General features: G+C 38.4%; 1 protein-coding gene across 1 annotated transcript in view; it reads right to left on the bottom strand.

Annotated features, from left to right (window-relative positions):
* The window catches only part of LOC126345465 (CCR4-NOT transcription complex subunit 3), a 98,861-nt gene that overhangs the window by 62,458 nt on the left and 15,072 nt on the right, over window positions 1-21,331 (bottom strand). The window contains exon 9 of the mRNA XM_050002104.1: window positions 19,250-19,815. Coding sequence (XP_049858061.1) covers window positions 19,250-19,815 — 566 coding nt within the window. The remainder of the gene's footprint in view (window positions 1-19,249; window positions 19,816-21,331) is intronic.

The following is a 21,331-nucleotide window of genomic DNA, read 5'->3' as shown; positions in this document are numbered from 1 at the left end:
TGCGTCTTGTCACTGGTGTGCTTTAAGTATGACCAAAATTCCTTTGGGTTTTCTGCCATGTTTCGAGAAAGAATTTCATTGTGGAAATTATTACAAGCACCTTGCATTGAAGTACACGCCATATTTCAAACTTATGTAAAACTTTACCAATCTTGGGGATATTGTGCACCTTTAAATTTGGCATGCTTTTTTCGTTGCTTCTGCAACAACAATCTGACCCGTTTTGTGTACCATAGGGGATCAGTACCATCACTTATTAATTTATGTGGTATATACATCTCTCAATTGCTGTCAATACTATCTCTTTGAAAACATTCAACAACTTTTCTACACTTACATGATAAGATCGGAAGGAGTGAAGACTGTCTCTTAAAAAGGCGTTAAAAGCATTTTTATCAGCTTTTTTAAATAGATATACTTTGCGTTTCTTTTCTTATGGTTGTAGGTGTTACGGTATTCAGCCTAGCAGCAACTGCCTTGTGGTCGCTAATCCGTGTATTCGTTACAATACTCACTATTTGGCCAGGATTATTTGTTGCTAAAAGGTCAAGTACGCTTTCGCAACCATTTACGCTTCGAGTCTGCTCATGAACTAATTGTTCAAAATAATTTTCTGAGAAAGTATTCAGTACAATTTCGGAAAGCGTTTTATGCCTGCCGCCGGCTTTAAACGTATAATTTTTCCAGCATATCGAGGGTAGATTGAAGTCACCACTGACTGTAATTGTATGAGTGGGGTACTTATTTGAAATGAGACTCAAGTTTTCTTTGAACTGTTCAGCAACTATATCCTCTGATTCGGGGGGGTCGGTAACATGATCCTGTTGGTGTTGCCTTTAGTTTCAGTATGAAAACATATTTATAAGTGTCGATTGTACCTGTCAACAATCCTCCCATAATTGTGAAGTACACAACATATTGTAACTACAATGTCAATAAATTCAACAATCATATTTATCAGCTGCTGCAAAATCTACCATTTACTTGCTAAAATGCTAAAACACCTTCAACAGAACACCAAAGTCTTGATGATCTGTGATTGAAAACTTTTTTTTTGAAGTGTGAAGCTTTTGTATCGAAACGTAGGGCAAATGCTTCATTGGTCACAAACACACACAGAAGAGTTGTACGGGTAGGGAAGTTTGAAAGAGATTTGAATTAAGGAAAATTTAATAATTCTACTAAAATTCCTTTGTCTAAATCACTTGCTTTGAATAAATTTGAATTTCATTCATACATAGTTTTCCACACAGTAATTGCTATTTGTCACAGCTACCAGCAGAAAAGAAAAGAACAATTCCTGTTCGTTATGGTGCAGTGTTGAGTGCATTGATAGAGGGCTTATTAGATGCTGAAATAGATAATTGCAAGACAGTTACTAAAATAATGGAACAACCCAGTCAGAAAAAAGACAAATTTTTGAACATCCATTTAAATTGGAGTGGCAATGTTCTTATTTTTTTGTTAGTTGTGACAATAAAGCCAAATGTCTAATCTGCAGTACAGTAATTACATGTGTAAGAAAATCATCTACTGAAAAACACGACAGCAAATTGCTTTCACAAAAGTATAGTGAAATCATCTCCATCTACACTGATACTCCACAACCCACAATACAGTGTGTGGCAGAGGTTACACTGTACCACTAATTTCATTTCCCCTCCTGTTCCACTTGTAAACAGAGCGAGGGCAAAACAACTTTACGTACACCTCTGTATCTTATCTTCATGGTCCTTATGCGCGAACTAAATTTTCATAATAGTGTTTCCTGAAAAGAATGTCGCCTTCCTTCCAGGGATTTGCATTTCAGTTCCCAAAGCATCTCTGTAACACTTAAGTTTTGTTCAAACCTACCAGTAATAAATCTAGCAGGCCTCCTCTGAATTGCTTCGATGTCTTCCTTCAATCCAACCTGGTAAGGATCCCAAACACTCCAGCAGTATTGAAGAACAGGTTGCACCAGTGTCCTATAAGCAGTCTCCTGAACCACTCTTTCTTAAAATTCTCCCAGTAAACTGAAGTCTACCATCTGCCTTCCCTCCCAGTTTTCACACGCTCATTCCACCTTGTATTGCTGTGCAATGTTACACCCAGATATTTAAATGACTTGACTGTGTGAAGATGCACATTAGTAATACTGTATCTGAACATTGCAGGTTTGCTCTTCCTACTCATCTGCGTTTTTCCACATTTAGGGCTAGTTGCCATTCACCAGACCAACTGGAAATTTCATCTGAGTCATCTTGTATCCTCCTACAGTCACTCAAATTCAGCACCCTACGGTACACCACAGCATATCAGCAAACAACTACAGACTGCTGCCCACCCTGTCTACCAAATAACTTATGCATATAGAGAACAACAGTGGTCCTATCTCACTTCTCTGGAGTACTCCTGGTGATACGCTTGTCTCTAATGAACACTCGCCATCGAGGACAACATACTGAGTTCTATTATGTAAGAAGTCTTCGAACCACTCGCATATCTGTGAACTTCTTCCACATGCTTGTACCTTTGTTAACAGCCTACAATGGGACACTATATCAAATGCTTTCCAGAAATCTAGAAATATGAAACCTGCCTGTTGCCATTCATCCATAGTTCTCAGTACATCAGATGAGAAAAGGGCAAGCTGAGTTTCACATGAGCAATGCTTTCTAAAACAAGGCCGATTCATAAACATTATATTTATATTCAAACTGAGAATATGTTGCAGGATTCTCAAGCAAATTGAAGTTAGGCATACTGGTCTGTAACTTTGTGGGTCTGTTCTTTTTCCCCTTCTTATATACTGGAGTCATCTGCATTTTTTTCCACTTGCTTGGAACTCTGTGCTGGGTTGGAGGCTCATGATTCTCCTGTGTGAACACTTTCTTGAATGTGAAATTTAAAACTCTGTCTTTCGTATTGCTATCTTCAACTGGCACACCAGACTGGTCAACAAGGAACTGAATGGAAGCCTTAGAACAGCTTAGCGATTTTACATCACATTATTATAGAAGACACCAGAGACAAGGAACTACAGAAGTTGCAAACTCTTGCAGAAGAGACTTCTGTAGCCAGGAATGAGATTACTACCAGTACTATAGCATGTTTATTTTGGTTAACAGACGTGCAAAATGAACTGAAGTTTATTTACATTCCTCTCAAATGTATATTTTTTTTTTATTTCAAACACAATCTTTCTTCACTAATTTAGGGTGAAGAAGTCCACCTCGGTAGCATAGCACTAGCATTACCGCCTACCACGCAGGCGGCCCAGGTTTGAGTCCCGGCAGGGGACTGGGTTTTGTGAGTCCATCATCATTGACTTGCAAGTTGCTGAAGTGGTATCAACTAAAAAGGACTTGCAATACAGCGGCCGAACCCCCCCGAATGGGGCCTCCCGGCCAACAATGCCATACAATCATTTTCATTTTAGGGTGAAGAAGATAAAGGATGCTGCAAAATGACTCTTAGAGCTAGTTAGTTCCCCTATATTTAGCAAGAGCTGGGAAGCCGTTTATGGAAGAACCATTAATAAAGAAGACTTTGCTGCACAACAAACCACACAATAGCTCTCGCATATAGCAGAAGACCACTTTTCCCAGTATGACACTGTGCGAATCAGCGAAACTGATGGCAATTTGTGTGAACAATTAGCATGCAAAATTGAAATCTTCCTAACGTACTCTGTAGCACTTGAGAAATTCAAGGATATTAATGACATGGATCAGTTAGCCATTCTTTTGCATCGTGGGGACGATGATTTACATATAACGGTAGAGTTCCTGTATATGCTTTCGATGAAGTACACTGCTACAGGGGCAGATATCTTAGAAGCGGCTGAAATGGTAGCTGAAGGAGTACGACTCACTTGGAAAAAGTTGTTTTGCACACTCACGCAAAGGGTGTCAGCAAGGAGTGGTAAGGTTAAAAAATGGTTCAAATGGCTCTGAGCACTATGGGACTTAACATTTGTGGTCATCAGCCCCCTAGAACTTAGAACTACTTAAACCTAACTAACCTAAGGACATCACACACATCCATGCCCGAGGCAGGATTCGAACCTGCGACCGTAGCAGTCGCGCGGTTCCGGACTGAGCGCCTAGAACCGCTAGACCACTGCGGCCGGCGAGTGGCAAGGTAAAAGGTTTTATTGGTCCGCTACAGAAAAAGCTTAACATGCCAAATTTACCTTCCGTTCACTGTTTGGCACTCCAAGAGACACTCTGTGCAAAAGTTACTGGTCTCCAAAATGCCGTGGTGTGTAACATGACCTACGTTCATTCTCACAGGCTCATTTACCGTCACTTCAAAGAGTTTTTGATTTTATTTGAAGAGGAATATCCAGATATTCCCTACCACACTCAGGTACGCTGGTTAAGCAAAGGGAAAGTGATATCAAAAGTTTCTTGACTACACCCTGCGAAGGCTCAGTTTTTGTATGACAAAGGATGTCTGGGGCCAATTCTGCATTACCCTGAATGGGTAGTTGATTTAGGATTTTTAGCAGACATCACAGCTCATCTAAATTGAGTCTGAAACTTTAAAAATAACCTCATGAATGTGGACTGGTGCCAACATTCTGAGAGACTCAGGCTTACACTATAGATAATAATTTTTCGAATGGACTGACATTCATTAATAAAGACAAATATCATGATATTCCTTCTGTTCCTAAATTATATGGTGTTGTTGTTGTTGTTGTTGTTGTTGTCATCAGTCCTGAGCTGGTTTGATGCAGCTCTCCATGCTACTCTATCCTTTGCAAGCTTCTTCATCTCTCAGTACCTACTGCAACCTACATCCTTGTGAATCTGCTTAGTGTATTCATCTCTTGGTCTCCCTCTACGATTTTTACCCTCCACTCTGCCCTCCAATGCTAAATTTGTGATCCCTTGATGCCTCAAAACATGTCCTACCAACCGACCCCTTCTTCTAGTCAAGTTGTGCCACAAACTTATCTTCTCCCCAACCCTATTCAGTATCCCTCATTAGTTATGTGATCTACCCATCTAATCTTCAGCATTCTTCTGTAGCACCACATTTCGAAAGCTTCTATTCTCTTCTTGTTCAAACTAGTTATCGTCCATGTTTCACTTCCATAGATGGCTACACTCCAAACAAATACTTTCAGAAACGACTTCCTGATACATAAATCTATATTCGATGTTAACAAATTTCTCTTCTTCAGAAACGCTTTCCTTGCCATTGCCAGTTTACATTTTATACCCTCTCTACTTCGACCATCATCAATTATTTTACTTCCTAAATAGCAAAACTCCTTTACTACTTTAAGTGTCTCATTTCCTAATCTAATTCCCACAGCATTACTCGATTTAATTTGACTACATTCCATTATCCTCGTTTTGCTTTTGTTCATGTTCATCTTATATCCTCCTTTCAAGACACTGTCCATTCCGTTCAACTGCTCTTCCAAGTCCTTTGCCCTCTCTGATAGAATTACAATGTCATCGGCGAACCTCAAAGTTTTTACTTCTTCTCCATGAATTTTAATACCTACTCCGAATTTTTCTTTTGTTTCCTTTACTGCTTGCTCAATATACAGATTGAATAACATCGGGGAGAGGCTACAACCCTGTCTCACTCCTTTCCCAACCACTGCTTCCCTTTCATGCCCCTCGACTCTTATGACTGCCATCTGGTTTCTGTACAAATTGTAAATAGCCTTTCGCTCCCTGTATTTTACCCCTGCCACCTTCAGAATTTGAAAGAGAGTATTCCAGTCAACATTGTCAAAAGCTTTCTCTAAGTCTACAAATGCTAGAAATGTAGGTTTGCCTTTCTTTAATCTTTCGTCTAAGATAAGTCGTAAGGTTAGTATTGCCTCACGTGTTCCAATATTTCTACAGAATCCAAACTGATCTTCCCCGAGGTTGGCTTCTACCAGCTTTCCCAACTGTCTGTAAAGAATTTGCATTAGTATTTTGCAGCTGTGACTTATTAAACTGATAGTTCCGTAATTTTCACATGTCAACATCTGCTTTCTTTGGGATTGGAATTATTATATTCTTCTTGAAGTCTGAGGGTATTTCGCCTGTCTCATACATCTTGCTCACCAGCTGGTAGAGTTTTGTCACGACTGGCTCTCCCAAGGCCGTCAGTAGTTCTAATGGAATGTTGTCTACTCCGGGGGCCTTGTTTCGACTCAGGTCTTTCAGTGCTCTGTCAAACTCTTCATGCAGTATCTTATCTCCCATTTCGTCTTCATCTACATCCTCTTCCATTTCCATAATATTGTCCTCAAGTACATCGCCCTTGTATAAACCTTCTATATACTCCTTCCACCTTCATCTACATCTACATCTACATCCATACTCCGCAAGCCACCTGACGGTGTGTGGCGGAGGGTACCCTGAGTACCTCTATTGGTTCTCTCTTCTATTCCAGTCTCGTATTGTACGTGGAAAGAAGGATTGTCGGTATGCTTCTGTGTGGGCTCTAATCTCTCCGATTTTATCCTCATGGTCTCTTCGCGAGATATACGTAGGAGGGAGCAATATACTGCTTGACTCTTCGGTGAAGGTATGTTCTCGGAACTTTAACAAAAGCCCGTACCGAGCTACTGAGCGTCTCTCCTGCAGAGTCTTCCACTGGAGTTCACCTATCATTTCCGTAACGCTTTCACGATTACTAAATGATCCTGTAACGAAGCGCGCTGCCTTCCCTTCTTTGCTTAGAACTGGGTTGCCATCTAAGCTCTTCATATTCATACACGTGGTTCTCTTCTCTCCATAGGTCTCTTTAATTTTCCTGTAGGCAGTATCTATCTTACCCCTAGTGAGATAAGCTTCTACATCCTTACATTTGTTCTCTAGCCATCCCTGCTTAGCCATTTTGCACTTCCTGTCATCTCATTTTTGAGACGTTTGTATTCCTTTTTGCCTGCTTCATTTACTGCATTTTTATATTTTCTCCTTTCATCAATTAAATTCAATATTTCTTCTGTTACCCAAGGATTTCTACTAGCCCTCTTCGTTTTACCTACTTGATCCTCTGCTGCCTTCACTACTTCATCCCTGAGCTACCCATTCTTCTTCTACTGTATTTCTTTCCCCCATTCCTGTCAATTGTTCCCTTATGCTCTCCCTGAAACTTTCTACAACCTCTGGTTCAGTCAGTTTATCCAGGTCCCATCTCCTTAAATTCCCAACTTTTTGCAGTTTCTTCAGTTTTAATATACAGGTCATAACCAATAGATTGTGGTCAGAGTCCACATCTGCCCCTGGAAATGACCTACAATTTAAAACCTGATTCCTCTGTCTTACCATTATATAATCTATCGGATACCTTTTAGTATCTCCAGGATTCTTCCATGTATACAACCTTCTTTTATGATTCTTGAACTAAGTGTTAGCTATGATTAAGTTATGCTCTCTGCAAAATTCTACCAGACGGCTTCCTCTTTCATTTCTTAGCCCCAATTCATAATCACCTACTATGTTTTCTTCTCTCCCTTTTCCTACTTACGAATTCCAGTCACCCATGACTATTAAATTTTCGTCTCCCTTCACTACCTGAATAATTTCTTTTATCTCATCATACATTTCATCAATTTCTTCATCATCTGCAGAGCTAGTTGGTATATAAACTTGTACTACTGTTGTAGGCATGGGCTTTGTGTCTATCTTGGCCACAATAATGCGTTCAGTATGCTGTTTATAGTAGCTTACCCGCACTCCTATTTTTTCCTATTCATTATTAAACCTACTCCTGCATTACCCCTATTTGATTTTGTATTTATAACCCTGTATTCACCTGACCAAAAGTCTTGTTCCTCCTGCCACCGATCTTCACTAATACCCACTATACCTAGCTTTAACCTATCCATTTCCGTTTTTAAATTTTCTAATCTACCTGCTCGATTAAGGGATCTGTCATTCCACGCTCCGATCCGTAGAATGCCAGTTTTCTTTCTTCTGATAACGACATCCTCCTGAGAAGTCCCCACCCGGAGATCCGAATGGGGACTATTTTACCTCCGGAATATTTTACCCAAGAGGACGCCATCATCATTTAATCATACAGTAAAGCTGCATGTCCTCGGGAAAAATTACGGCTGTAGTTTTCCCTTGCTTTAGGTCGTTTGCAGTACCAGCACAGCAAGGCCGTTTTGGTTAATATTGCAGGGCCAGATCAGTCAATCATCCAGACTATTGCCCCTGCAACTACTGAAAAGGCTGCTGCCCCTCTCCAGGAACCACATGTTTGTCTGGCCTCTCAACAGATACCCCTCCATTGTGGTTGCACCTATGGTATGGCCATCTGTATCGCCGAGGGACGGAAGCCTCCCCACCAACGGCAAGGTCCATGGTTCATGAGGGTGGGTGGGGGTGGGGTGGGGGGATATATGGTGGGCTCACCATTTTTGCTGCTGTCTTTGACTTCAATGATGCTGGTAATAAGCACAGCGTGAAAACAGAATTTTTGCCTAACAAAATACTGACCATCACAGTTCCTGAGAAGTTGATCCTCCAGCATGTGTACCAAGCTATATGACTGCCAATGCTCAGCAGTTCTTCCTGCTCTATGAAGCTGGGCCACTTGCAAAAATTCCTGCTGCATTTTTTCTAACTTGAATTCCACTAAAAAAAAATCAGGTGTGGTGGTAACCTTGCAGTGTTGCTCTCTAGCAGAAGTCATACATGAATCATGTATGTTTATAATTATAGGTAATGAATTCAGTTTTTGGATTTACTTTCAATTCTTATTGCATGTACATTTTTCATTATCAGAAAAACAAAGGTAACAAGGAAATGGAGAAACATTGTTTAACTTTCATACCTGTCAATAGCTATGCTGTATTTTGGAGGAGGGGTTTATATGCAGTAATTGTTACTTTTATTTGTGGAGAAGTGTTAGTATTTCTTGGAATGCCTTTGCAAGCATTAAGTAAAAAGACAGCAACACTTGTTGTGGCACTTTTAGTGTTTTTTGTCTTACGGACTGAATGAGACGACAATTATTTTTTCACAAAAGAAGCAAATAAAATGGCAATACTAACATTTTCTAAGTTTCAAGAGCTACTCTGTCTCCGGAGGTGGTACCATTCATATTTTTCAGTTAGAGTTTTACTATTTTGTTCAACACAAACTACACAGTCCTGGCTGTTTAAGCTGGGCCTAACTGTAGACACTTTAAGCAACACAAGTTATACTGCGAGTGTAAAATCTACATCAACACTCCTGACTTGTGCATTAAACATCATAATGACAGATTTCCTCTATTTCTGTACCACCATCATATGACAAACATTAAATGAAACAAGTCTGTTGACATAATTATCATAGTGCTGTCACTGAGTTTGTCTAATTACATCACACATGTAGCTGCATGTTGCAGCGGAGTGTCATTTAAGTTTCTTTTCCAATTACGTAAAAGTAATGAAGCTTTCCAAGGTTTTATCTGTTAAAAAAAAACAATTATTCTTTTTTAACAGATGCCGTCTTATCAATAATTTACAATCTTTACAATCCTCATATCTAATATTAATTAATTTTACAGTCTCTCGGTGGTGTGGGTGTTCATACTCACTAAGTGCCCATACCATTTACTGTGACGTTGACTGTTTTGCAGAGATGTCTCTGCTGTCTCATTTGAAATTATGAAATCAAATTACTTGCCCTGAAATAGCTTCACACAACTTGCTAGACTGATATCTGCAACATACCCCAGAAGTCTCTCAAAACTGTGTGTTCTGCCTTAATTCCCATTTATATCACTGATTTGTTATGAGTCATTATGGTGACTGCCTTTTATGAAGATCCTCATAGTTTACAAACAGTCAATACCTCCAACTCTACATAATATGTGACTTATAGATGACGAACAATGGAAAATACAGGATGGAATAAAGGCAATAGTATGAGGAGGATACATTGCTACATGTATTTAGCCTACTTTAAAAGAAGGCCTTTTTACTGGAAGCCCACACATTTAGCAGTTTTTTTTATTGTACCTGTCAGTGACTCAACATCGCCTCCATATGGTAAGTAGCAATCTATCCTTTTAACGTATAGAAGTCGTGTTGAAAGAGGATGTAGGTTTGTACGTAGTGTGTGTGCTCCAAAAGTAATATCACACAAAAAATATTTTATGTAAATCAAGATCAAACATACTTTGTAGTTATCAAAGAGGACCCCACTGAAGTTTATGCACTGAATCTTCATAACAATGTTAGTCGTCTTCAGTAGAGACAATGTTCATAGTTTTTTGTCACAATTAATTTGATATTATCCACAGATCACAAATGGTTTTTCATGCATTTGTTATTAAGGAATGAAACAAAGTATTTTGACAAATCATGTCCAAGTAGTAGGGTGTCTGTGGAAGTTTTGAAATGTTCTACATCAAGTATTGGGATGTTAAATGATATAATTACTGATACTCTAGGCAGTACAAACATTTCGTGGATGCATCCTTTAAAACCATGTCAATGACAATGGAACTTTGACCTCCATACTTTTTTATTGCAGTGGAGTAGTGCATTTTTTGGTTAGGATGCATTTATACCAAGGTCCTTTGCTTGTAATTACATGCTATAGAAAAGTATGTTAACTTATAAAATGATGAGCAAGTTTGATGAAACTGATGGGCAGTGGGGGCTGAATTTTGGACTTTCAAACTGTAGTTCTATAATTTTCTTACCTACAACACTAACTGAAACAGAGGTTGCACAACATTATGGTGACTGAAGGGGAAAACAATCTCTCTCATTTTTGGAGCAGGGAATTTTATAAGTCAGCGCTTTGAGATATACACTTGCTAGATTTGAACTCTGTCATTCTGACCTAGCCACAGGAATGCTCTACATTCTTTAGTATCTGTGGAAAATGAATGGATGGAAAAATACTTTTACTATGACATGGACAGGATTATCACAGAAATATTCAAATATTACGGGAAGAAGCTATCAGAAAATTACATGGAGTTTATACATGAATATCGGGGTTTTAACACTTCATAATATTTACTACATTAAACTTACAGTTATAACTGATATGTCAAATGAAAGAGCAACTCAAACAGTTGTGCTTCGCACCAGTGCGCATGTGCAGTGCACAATGTTTCCACCGCAATCCACTAGACTTCACTGTATCCAAGTGCTGGATAGGCCGCAAGGGGCCCAATGACAGAGCTTGTTTTGCATGGCCTCCACGTTCACCCGACCTAACGCCATGTGATTTTTGTCCTTTTGGGTTTCCATCAAGGATTGTGTGTACGTGCCTCCGCTACCAGCAGATCTCCTTGAATTAAGAAACTGGATTGAAGCAGCTGTTGCTACAATCACTGAAGACACACTTACCAACGTTTGGGAAGAACTTGGCTATAGACTTGATGTGTGACTGTCACAAATGGTGCTCACATTGAACATTTATATGGTTCATGGTAAAACTGTTTGAGTTGCTCTTTCCTTTGACATATCATTTATAACTGTAAGTTTAATATAATAAATATTATAAAATGTTAAAACCCCGTTATTCATTTATAAACACCCTGTATTCTCTGACACTTCAAGTTACCACAAATACCTCCTTTAGAAAGTGTCACACTATTAATTCTATGAATGAAGAAAAAAAGCATTAATGGAATACTTTCGCCATTGAAAATTTTTGCCATTTAATGTTATTGGTTATAATACTTGAAATTAAATTTAACGGTATGTCTTCATAGGCCAGCAATCTCCAGTTAATATACATTACAGATTCCGATCCGAAAGAAAGCAGGTGTTGACAGATGTGAAAATTACCAAACTATCAGTTTCATAAGACGCAGGTGCAAAATACTAATGCAAATTCTTTACAGACAAATGGGAAAACTGGTAGAAGCCGACCTCGGGGAAGATTAGTTTGGATTCTGTAGAAATATTGGAACACGTGAGGCAATACTAACCTTACGACTTATCTTAGACGAAAGATTAAAGAAAGGCAAACCTACATTTCTAGCATTTGTAGACTTAGAGAAAGCTTTTGACAATGTTGACTGGAATACTCTCTTTCAAATTCTGAAGGTGGCAGGGGTAAAATACAGGGAGCGAAAGGCTATTTACAATTTGTACAGAAACCAGATGGCAGTCATAAGAGTCGAGGGGCATGAAAGGGAAGCAGTGGTTGGGAAAGGAGTGAGACAGGGTTGTAGCCTCTCCCCGATGTTATTCAATCTGTATATTGAGCAAGCAGTAAAGGAAACAAAAGAAAAATTCGGAGTAGGTATTAAAATTCATGGAGAAGAAGTAAAAACTTTGAGGTTCGCCGATGACATTGTAATTCTGTCAGAGAAGGCAAAGGACTTGGAAGAGCAGTTGAAAGGAATGGACAGTATCTTGAAAGGAGGATATAAGATGAACATGAACAAAAGCAAAATGAGGATAATGGAATGTAGTCAAATTAAATCGAGTAATGCTATGGGAATTAGATTAGGAAATGAGACACTTAAAGTAGTAAAGGAGTTTTGCTACTTAGGAAGTATAATAACTGATGATGGTCGAAGTAGAGAGGATATAAAATGTAGACTGGCAATGGCAAGGAAAGCGTTTCTGAAGAAGAGAAATTTGTTAACATCGAATATAGATTTATGTATCAGGAAGTCGTTTCTGAAAGTATTTGTTTGGAGTGTAGCCATCTATGGAAGTGAAACATGGACGATAACTAGTTTGAACAAGAAGAGAATAGAAGCTTTCGAAATGTGGTGCTACAGAAGAATGCTGAAGATTAGATGGGTAGATCACATAACTAATGAGGGATACTGAATAGGGTTGGGGAGAAGATAAGTTTGTGGCACAACTTGACTAGAAGAAGGGGTCGGTTGGTAGGACATGTTTTGAGGCATCAAGGGATCACAAATTTAGCATTGGAGGGCAGCGTGGAGAGTAAAAATAGTAGAGGGAGACCAAGAGATGAATACACTAAGCAGATTCAGAAGGATGTAGGTTGCAGTAAGTACTGGGAGATGATGAAATTCGCACAGGATAGAGTAGCATGGAGAGCTGCATCAAACCAGTCTCAAGACTGAAGACAACAACAACAACAACAACAACAACAACAACAACAGATATTTCCCCCACCGTAGTCTCTTCCAATTGTTTATTTCATTATTACCAATTATTAACATCCATCTTTTCACTGCCCACTGAAAAACCTCTCAGGTTGTCTATAAAAGGCCACATATTACTGCTTCAAGTCAAATGACTGTAAACTTTCTATTTCAGACCTACATGAAGCTTGGTTTAAAAAACTCTGTTTAGTTTATTGAAAGCACCTTAGGAATTTTTTTACACTATTTATTTATTTTGCTGTTCCATCCAGTCATTATCTTCAACTGCCATGTATACAACAAAACTCATTAACTTGTTATGTGACATCACTGTTTACTTGCACAGTTTTCTTTTCAATGCACTGATTAGACTTTATTTTCATCCAAAGATAATTGATATAAACACCTACCATCAAATTGGTTCTGCCACATTCTTTCATTAGTTGTTAAGCTAATCGGTACTAGAGAAACACAACACAACATCAACAAAGTTTTGTGCCATTAACAGTAACTTGTTCTCCTTTTTCAATGAAGAATAGATAGCTTGTTTTTCACGGGTTGTTGTCACATACTTAGTTGAAATTAAGTCAAAAGCTTTTTCAAAATCTATAAATCCCAGGAAAAAGGGCACTTCATACTCTATGGTCCTTGCTACAATTTCAGTATTAGGCAAGCACAATTAAAAGATAGCTATATATTTAAGCTTTTGGCCAAAAGGCCTCCTTCTGAAATAGTAAACATACATAGACATGCAAGACCACTGTCTCTGGCCATAGTGGCCGTGTGTGCGTGAGAGAGAGAGAGAGAGAGAGAGAGAGAGAGAGAGAGAGAGAGAGAGTGTGAGTGTTGTGCTTGCGTGAATGTGGGTATGTTTTCTACTTTGGAAGAAAGCCTTTTGGCTGAAAGCTTAAATGTGCAGCAGGCTTTTCATTGTGCCAATCTGCAATTCAACATTTCATGTATATTGTGGGTAGCACTGTATTATTACCATAATATTGTTGTCATTCCGCCCTGGGCTTTTCACTGATCCATTCTGTTATTTTGTTCACGACTTGCAAATTATCCATCATCTGTTTCTAAATCCAGCCTTACATTAATTAAAATCTAACATTCTTTGCTATGCAGTTGGGTTAATTTTAGTGAACATTTAGAAAATTACAGATCAGAGGCTGATAGCCCTATGTTTTCTTGCGTCATCTGTACCCTCTCTTGTTAAGTATAATAATTACAGCATTGCTACAGTTAAAGTATATTATCTTTCTCTGCAGATATTCTGTAACAGTTTTTATAAGTTCATTTTACATCAATTTACTTCTGGCTTTAATCATTTCTACAGAAACAGTGCCATATCCTGAGACCTTTTCTTTCTTCACAGCTCAAATGGTTTAATATACATCACATGACATTAATTTTATTATGACCCCTTTTCTATGTTCTACTACACAAAACATTTAAAGAAATCTTTTAATGCTTCTGTAGTTTTCTGTTTATTGGTATTTACTGTGCTGTCTGAAGCTTTAATTAGTGAAGTGTTACTTCTATCCAAATTAAGTTTCTGTTTTGGTAGTCAGCGGTTGCAATTTTTTATGGTTGTACCTCGAACAAATCTGTAAACCCTAGTGAAGTCAACTGAGGAATTGCTTGAATGAAGAAGCAACTTTTTTGGGATGTTTAACAACCCAAGGGTACTTCTCTCTTTTCCAAATTGATTCTACTGATGCTAGTCTCACTCTTAATGAATCACCCGATATCACTTTTCGTCGATAATTGAGCAGAGCAGTTGTCAGTGTTTGTCGGAGAGCCCCCCCCCCCCCCCCTTTTTTTTTTTTTTTTTTTTTTTTTTTTTTTTTTTTTTTTTTTGCTGTAGTTATCAATTATTCCCAATTCTTTACACTAATGGATTCTTACAAAACATTTGTTATTTTTTTAAATAAACAATATACTCAGAAAAAACTAGTCATCCAGATATTTTGCATTTAACTTCAACAAAATTGGTGTAATGCAAATTATATTTTAGAATAATGCATGAATCTCTACTTTTTTTAATGTACAAAATTATTGTCACAGTATAGATCAATATCGATTCTTTGACAATTATTTGTGGTGTATTATGATTTTTGGTCACTTGTTGATACCACGTCAAGCAGTCTGCGTAGAAAGGTGGTTGTGGTTATCACACTGCTTGATTAACTCACATATCATATCTGTCTTGTGAAGTTATGGCGTACGTATGTTGTCGGTTGTGACTGTTACAGACATGAAGAGCTATGCAAATGCAAAAATTACTATGTGATAGAAATTGTGACAAAAATGTGTTTCCAATCTAGAAAATGGTGAAATAAATCAGCAATAGCAAATACTTAGCATTCAATTAGTTACAAAGTAAAACACAGATCTCATATTCCAAAGTTTCGATAAATGTATTTTAGCCCCAGGACCACTGAAGCATTTAAAAGATAAGTACAGGTCGACTTTTATACTACCTCTCATGGACTATTTTTATTCTGCAGGAATCTGATGACTCACTGAAGTAAAAGATGCACATTTTTCTGATTATTGTCAGTTACACCACTTTGAAAAGTACTTATAGGTGGGGGTGGCGGCACAATGAAATGCATCACAGCCTCACTCAAAATTTCAGCTGCGATCGAGTAAGAACTGTGCTCTGTCAGTTCATATGAACTTGCTATTTTGACAGACTTATCTATATAATCAATTGATGACTACTTCTATACAACAATTAAAAAATTGAAAAATCAACTCTCGCAGCAGAATTATACAGCATATCAGTTCTCTCTCACATTTTAGCTCATCATTATTATTACCAATTTTTTTTTCCAAGATTAAAATTAGTTTGCCTGTAATGAGTCATTATAGAACTGATTTTCTCCAGTCAATAATCTCATCACCATCACGAACGGTTCACCACTGTTAATGCCTCACAGTGAAGCATCAGTTTACTTTCATAGCTTTCTAGTGTGGTGTACACACCGGTACTGTCTTCTAATCATTTGGTTTGCTTTTCATACAATACCTTATTTTTAATGTTGTTTGTAGCGTGTCTATTACATCTGATGTAACACAAAATTGTAGAAGAGGAAGAGTGAGGATTTTGCATCAAGACATAACAAGGAAGAAAGCTGGACAAGGAATTGGCCTTCAGGAACTGTTGCACCAATTCTGCAATTAGTGCAAATACTTTGAGAGAGAAAGAGAACATGTGAGACCGCTCAAGTTAGCCATGCAATCAGTGTTTACAACTGATGTGTGTAAAAAGCTGAGGGAGGTAGGTAGGAGGGTGGAAATAATAATAATAATAATAATAATAATAATAATAATATGCTGGCTATTAGATATGCTACTTAATAAGAGAAATTTATTCAGAAGCTTATATGCATTCCTCCTCACAAGAGACTATGCTCAATAATCATCAAAGAGAGCACTCACTTCAGGTAAGCCCACATGACACTGTAAAATTCTGAACTTTCTGAAGTCAGTACAGAATTGTTGTGGCTGTTTCTCACTAGTCTCTATTTAGAGTACCAAAGTATTTAAGGCCGGACAATGTCAATACAGTGAGATGTTCTTTTAACTGTACTCAAGGCAAAGTCTTAAATGAAGCACAAAACATTAATTTTAAGGATACAGTCTGAATTAACAATACGTTTGTAAAAGTACGACAACATGTGAAAAAATGTTGGACTGATGACAGAGTATGCTACTCCCCAGTAGCACAGGTGGTAGAATTATTCTTTTGCATCTTGATACGTCTCATGACTTTATTCCCAGCTGTCAATCTTGACAATTTATAGATCAGTTTATAAATTCTTTGCTACCAAGTTTAGGAATTTCTTGGCACTGATGAAAAGCCCTCAACTTCCCAGTAAGGTGGCAGTGTTAAGATACTATGATGTTTTGATGAATGTCAAACACCTTCACCAGAAGACATTTTGACAAATGACGTATTCATCATCTTTACGAGAAGATATTTTGATTTGTAATGCTCACTAACCAGAAAAAATAATGTGGTATCTCAACATTGTCATCTGGACAGAAACCCAAGCACTTCACATCAGAAGCACACACCAGTGAAATGTATGTACATTTACACAATTCCTAATGACGTTTCATCTCTTCTGAGGATATGCTGTTCAGTTATAACAACACCGACTAACTGCTGACAACATACTGAAAAGAGTACAGGTACTAACTAAACTCTTTTTCACTTCAAAGTCATAATTCCTTAAGCAGAGTTCTTGTGATGCCGCTTACAAATACATACAATATGTCATATAGGCCTAACTGTCTCCTTATTAATTAATCTTTAATAAAACGGTACTCTTTGGCACAAATGAAAGGATATGTTGCAAGTGAAACAAAAAGTTTAAAGCTCAGTAAAATAGTGTGTGAGCTTTTCATGCAAGCAGAATGTGCTTTTGCCCATTACGGCCAGCAGGGCCAAAGACAGTGTGGGTAGGGTCCAGTGTTCCAGTTACCAAATGGTGCTTGTCGTGACTGAGTCAGCTGCTGTGCAAGAAACATGAGCAACAGATGATGATCTGTTGCTTTCATTTGCACTCTCTTCACGGAAACAAAGTGGTTATATTATATTTATAGTAAATGAGGAAACTATGGCAATTTCCAGCAGTTTTGCAAGGACTTGTATTCTTGTGAAGACATTTCTCCAGTTACTTTCATATGTCTCATGAACAATCCAAAGCATTACGCAAGCTCACTGGACAAAAATCTTGACTAACTTAGTAGTGCATCATTAAGCATCTAGTTAAAAGATAGAAAGGATAAATAATTAGACATCCAAGAATTTTATTAAAAGATCCTCCAGAATGGTATTCTTACTATTAAGGCTAATCTGTGCATAGGAATAACTATGATATAGAATTATTGGCTTTAAGTTCATGCAAGCAATACGCCAACTACCCGCCACAGAAAAGAGCAGTCTATCACTGGTGCCTGCCTTTTGCTTGACCAGGATGATGCCACAGTGTGGAATGGAGAACTATGGCAGGCACCTCACTGTCTGATTAACTGATCCTTTATATCAGCAAAGCTGAAAAAATAATGTCACTGAAACGGAATGGAGGCCTTCTGTAATGCACACAAAGGAAACAACTGACAAAGTACAGAATTACAAAAGTTTCCTTGAAGCCAGAATTGCTTCCAGCAGCTCAGCTACGTTTTCAAGCCCAAGTGATTCGGAGTTGAGGAGTGTGTGTCCATTTCAGGGCAATGTTCATGAATGTATGTATGTGTACAACATATGTTTCTTTTAATTTAAATAGTATTTCCTTACATTTTGATCTTGTTGTCTACCTCCATAAGACACGCCATAGTCGCAACACTGTACTTGCCGACATCAATTAACATGCAATTTCAGGTAACCTATAGTAACAGAGAATCTGCAGAATCAGAAAGTATGCGAGAGATGATGGCAGATGTAAGTTCTGTTTCGGGATGTAATGAAGACTAGAAAAAACAATTGCCACAGAAAACAAGATTGAAGGTTTAAATAAAGTCTACTGACCACTGTAATTCAACGATTCATTTCAAAGTTGATCCAGTGGTTGTATGTGAGAAATGACTGATGTCTTTTAAAGGAGTCTCCAATTTATAAAATGTGTAAATTTCTAGTTTTATTTTATTTGTAAAACAAGTTTCAGCATTACATTATGCCATCTTCAGATTCCGTGACCGACACGTAGGAGGAATACCACCTCTTGTCCAGTCGAAATAGGGGCCAGCATTCAGTAACTGGTATCCGCAAATGTCTTCTAAGCACAGCAATCTCTTCAGTGACAGGGATTGTTGTGCTACTAAGAAATTTACGGATACCAGTGACTGAAGGTAGGATTCTTCCTACACACCAGTCAGAGGGCCCGACGATGGTGTAATGTAATGCTGAAACTCGTTGCACACATAAAATAAAACTGGCAATTTAGATGGCTAAATGTGTTTTCATTTGACATTTTATAATAAATAGCCAAAATGGACTTAACAGTGTCTCTAATTTATCTTCTCAAGTCACTACTATATACACAACAGTGACAGTACCATGCGGAAAATCTGGAATATACTAATATACTTAAAATTTTTCATGTGCCGGTGAAGGGTGAAGTGATTACCTGTATTCCACAGACCTGAGCATTAAGAAAAGTTGCCAAACAGTAACAAGAGAAAGCGTATCCATTGAACGTACCTTTGCAGAAATGGGTCCATTGAGCGTCGGCACCTGATGCGATGGTGCTGGGGAGGGAGTCGAGGTTCCTGGAGCTGGCAGCGGAGATGGAGCACTGCTCACCGATGATGGTGGGGATGATGAGTTATTGTTATTGACGTTACTGCTACAACTGCTGACATTGTGCTGGTGCTGGTCCAGAGAGTTAACAAGGCTTTGCTGTTGTTGTTGCTGCTGCTGCTGTACAGCTTGCTGCTGCTGTTGCTGTTGCTGTTGTGACTGTGGTTGTTGCTGTTGTTGTGGTGGCTGTTGTTGCTGCTGCTGGGGTTGCTGCTGCTGTTGCTGTGGCAGTTGCTGCTGTGACTGCTTGCCACTCGTGACAGTTGTCGAGGATGAGGACGGTTGCTGCTGTTGCTGCAGTGTAGGCGGCGGGACAGACTGGGATGCCTGACTCCCAACAGCTCCACTGCTGCTTGCCGCGCCTGCTGTGTGGTTGTGATGATGGTGGTGATGATGGTGGTGGTGATGTGTTGGAGGAGAGCTGCCCAGTGAAGACTGGCTGACACTGCCATTTTCAGAATTATGCGCTATAAGTGGAGAAAAAATAGAATTTGTCAGAAGATACCAAAGAGGCAAATGAGGCCAAATTCAGAATGTGTCCATATAAGGATAATAGTGGGTCAATGTAACAAAAAACTACCTATAATTTAGGATGCCATATGCACATAGCCAGTAGTTTCTTCTGCAAAACAACATTTTATTTTGAAGCTTTAAATAATAAATGAAACTTCTCCGACATAAAGCAGTATACCTTTTCCTTTCTTTATATGCTGTCATTTTACAGTGGCAATACATGGTACAGGTGTATCTTATTATGTAAATATCATGAACTTGACATATCATCAAATAAAAACCTGACAACTTTTGCAGACATAGTGACCCGTGTTCATTCTACTTACTGATGTAAATCCGCGAAGAAACTTGGCAAACATGGTACCTAGATTACTACTGACAATGCTCTTTAGAATTGGTTTGTACATGCCTCACCCAATGAAAGTCATATTGTACAGTCAGAACAACACACACTTTGAAGTATGTGAATGGCATACAACATGGTAAAGGTCTACCAGCAGCCTTTCCGTAGTGCGCATTATTAGGAAAGCTACTAAGTGATTGCCAGTCAAGCACGGGATGGGGAGCACAATCTGATTGTGGCAACAACATCTGGGTGCTTCTGTTGTGGATACATCCAAACACTGTCAGTTAATGTGCTGCACTGGATTTACTTAGCAGGATGATAATAAGCAGCACTGTTCTGTGCGTTTTTGGAACTAGTTTAGGAGATTCTCTCCAATGAAATAAATATCTGCATAGAGAAACAATGCAAATGAATCACAACTGTTATGTTACCAGTTGCAAGCACAATGTGCAACTGGCTAGGCAACAGGTACCCGATGTAGGAGAGAGAATGATAACAGTGAAAAGAATAGAAGGCACCAAAGCTCACTCACTGATAGGCTGTTGCAAAGGTAGCTGTAAACAACATGCTGTCAGTAACTTTTTTAAATTCTGAACCAAATGTACTTAAAATGGTATTCCTCTAACCCTTTTCCTCTAACTAGTGTTAAATGTCAAGAAGGAAGACAACAAAACTGTGATATCATACAATTGGCATGAAGGTGCACTGAAATTAACACTTCCAAATTTTTTTACCATGTCCTCAATAACAGTTGAGGTATTACTTGACACGCATATTACTTGGTCATCTTTCACGTAACTAATTATATCTGCGCATGAGAAAAGTGTGCTACAATCGAGGTTCTAATCTCAGAAAACGTGTCTCCAACTGAAATCCACAGACGAATGAAAGTTGTGTACAGCGATAATTGTATTAGCGACAGTAATGTTCAACACTGGGTTGTCCGTGCTCGTAATGAAGGAAACAACATGCTAACCTCAAAGTATATGACAGAGCTAAAGTTTCCAGAACTTAAAGAACACTTTTGGAAGATTCACTTTGATATATTTGAAGCGGTGCAAGCAGAGCTGAAATTATGGCTCCATCAACGAAACATTCTTTGTGCTAGTGTCAACATACCAGTT

Source organism: Schistocerca gregaria, chromosome 1 (genome assembly GCF_023897955.1).
Source record: "Schistocerca gregaria isolate iqSchGreg1 chromosome 1, iqSchGreg1.2, whole genome shotgun sequence".
Lineage (NCBI taxonomy): Eukaryota > Metazoa > Arthropoda > Insecta > Orthoptera > Acrididae > Schistocerca > Schistocerca gregaria.
This window is presented reverse-complemented; position numbering and strand designations above follow the sequence as displayed.